Below are 2,500 nucleotides of genomic sequence, written 5' to 3' on the forward strand. Positions count from 1 at the left end.
GCTAACATACATAGTTAGCAACGATGAGGTTAAGAAGTGTACTCCAGCAAAGTACTGTGTGTTCTCTTCTCTTTTAATTGAAAAGTTTATTAGGGGGCGTGGTAGTTCAGTGGGCTAAGGCACCGTATGATTACACAAGGGACCAGGGTTAAATTACAACCTGAGGTAATTTCCCAATCTCCTCTCTCTCTCTCTCTCTCTCTCCCACTCATTTCCTGTCACACTCTCTCACTGCCCTGTTCAAATGAAGGCAAGCAAGGCCAAAAATATCTTAAATAGTTTTATTAAAAAATGTAATTTCTTTTTTAACTATCAGCTGTGGCGCGAGTCGTGACCTTGTTCTCTAACTGAAAATAGGAGCCGCTGGAGGCTTGCTTGATGGACGCAGTTGGCACGGGAACAAAGTGGAAGTGATTCTTTTTTTATGCCGTCAGATGGGATCCTCCCCTCACACCCACCCCACCCCACACTCTGACTAAATTTGTCTTCTGCATTTCAGCGGCCTATCCGGGAAACAAGCATGTTAACATCATGTCACACGGGTGAACGCGCAGTGTGCAGAGGGCAATCAGCCATGCAGTGGAGCACCCAAGGGAGCAGTGGCTCTGCCTTGCAAAGGCAAAATAACTAAATATCTAAACGAGCACAACTGACACTGACACATAGTGGCTCCAACCTTTCTTTCAATGTAATATTGCCAGACGAGTAATAAATAAGAAAATAAGTCGATGAGCTCAACAGCTGATAAATAGTGGCTTCCATATTGTCGTCAACATCCTAGTGCCCAGACAAACATACTGTACACATATTATAATAGTTGCGCTGCCCTCGAATTTCTTGGTAACACTTTATTTTAGGGATACATCTATTAGCACTAATACATACAATGTGCCTGTATAAGTAACTTGTAAGGCATGTACAAAGCAAAATCAAACATTTGTTAGGCATGTATTCGCAAATGTCTTGTTCATGCGCAGGGATTTATTACCAATTTAACCTTAGTAAGGACATAGTAGGCCTTAGCGTTTGTTTAGTACATGCCTTACTTACTGTATGCAGGCATTAACATTGAATGTATTAGTGCTTATAGATGTATCCCTAAAATTAAGTGTTATCAATTTCTTAATAGCAAGTCAAGAATCAAAAGATTTAGTTGCAAGACACAGGGAGTGTTTTGGAGCCAATTTCCAGTCTAAAAACTCAATTTGACAACTTTTATTTACTACAACTCGCCTACTGTATTTACTGGAATTTTGGTCTGGGCTACACAAAGGATACGCTTAGCTGCTAGCAGTTACTATTTTTTTGCTGTTGTGATATCTGAAAATGGTTTGTGAGTTGACGGACAAACTATTATACCCAGGGCCGGATTAAGATGCCCCAGGGCACCTAGGCTACAGGTTGCAATGCCCCCCCGCCCCACACAGAAAAAATAATCAGATATAAACTGTGTCATAATTCAGAGACATTTTTTTCAATATTGCATCTGCAATTCAGCAAAATTGTCCCCCCCTTGACCAATCAGGGGGCCCCTGGCTGGTGGGGGGGCCCTGGGCTGCAGCCATATCTAGGCTGTGCGTTAATCCTGCCCTGATTATACCACCCTAAGCAAAATGATCAAAAAGAAAACACAGAAACACTTAAAGGATACGACTCTCATGCCCCGTTCAATTGGGTCTGTGATGAGCAGTCCTCTGGGAGCGTAGATCTTTTCATTCTGCTCCTGGATGTAGCGCGAGATCTTCTTCAAAACCTGCAGACACACACAATGTCACAAAGTAATATTGAAAATGTTCAAGTTCAGTTTTCTAATCATTTGGCCGGCGCCCTAAAAATAAGAAAAATCAGTTTGGGTGAAGCCTGCTCCAACCTTTATGAACAAAGTCATTTTGAAACATAGGGGTCACAGTGGCATATTGTACAAATACTGTACACGGGCTACTTTGCCCATGGCAACCCAGGGGTGAGTTTCTCAAAAGGGAAGTTGTTAGCCTGTTAGCAACTTCGGTAGTTGCCAATGGGAAAATGTATTGAAAGCAACAAAGTAGCTAATGTAGTAAGCAACTTTGGTTTCGAGAAATTCACCCCAGCTTCGAATTCAGTCTCAGTCATTTCCGAACCACACTTCATCTTTCTCTCCCAACCAGTTTTTATCTCATTACTGTCCTACCAGTCAAACGCGCAAAATGTATTTGATAATTACAATATTGAACCCAAGTATTTACTCCAAAGGGGTGTTGCAGCTTTATGTTTGTAGCCGGGAGGGTGCGTTGGTTCCACAAAGTAATCGAATGAAGCAGCCTTGGCACTGATGATGGTCTGAAGGACCGATAACGATTTGCACTTCACTGGGTACTAGCACCTTCTTAATTTTCCTTATGCATTAAAATCATTTATGCATCGGCATCAGTGGTGTGCGAGTTCCTCCTTGCTGCTTCAAGATTGAACCCAAACAACCATCCCACAGTAGGTGGCTCCAATGATGACTAGTGTCCAGTTC

General features: G+C 42.3%; 1 protein-coding gene across 2 annotated transcripts in view; it reads right to left on the reverse strand.

Moving 5' to 3' along the window:
* The window catches only part of golga7ba (golgin A7 family, member Ba), a 14,486-nt gene that overhangs the window by 5,228 nt on the left and 6,758 nt on the right, over positions 1–2,500 (reverse strand). For both annotated transcript variants that reach the window (XM_063223538.1, XM_063223458.1), the window contains exon 4: positions 1,652–1,753. In XM_063223538.1, the coding sequence (XP_063079608.1) occupies positions 1,652–1,753 (102 nt within the window). The remainder of the gene's footprint in view (positions 1–1,651; positions 1,754–2,500) is intronic.

This window comes from Engraulis encrasicolus, chromosome 1 (genome assembly GCF_034702125.1).
Source record: "Engraulis encrasicolus isolate BLACKSEA-1 chromosome 1, IST_EnEncr_1.0, whole genome shotgun sequence".
NCBI lineage: Eukaryota > Metazoa > Chordata > Actinopteri > Clupeiformes > Engraulidae > Engraulis > Engraulis encrasicolus.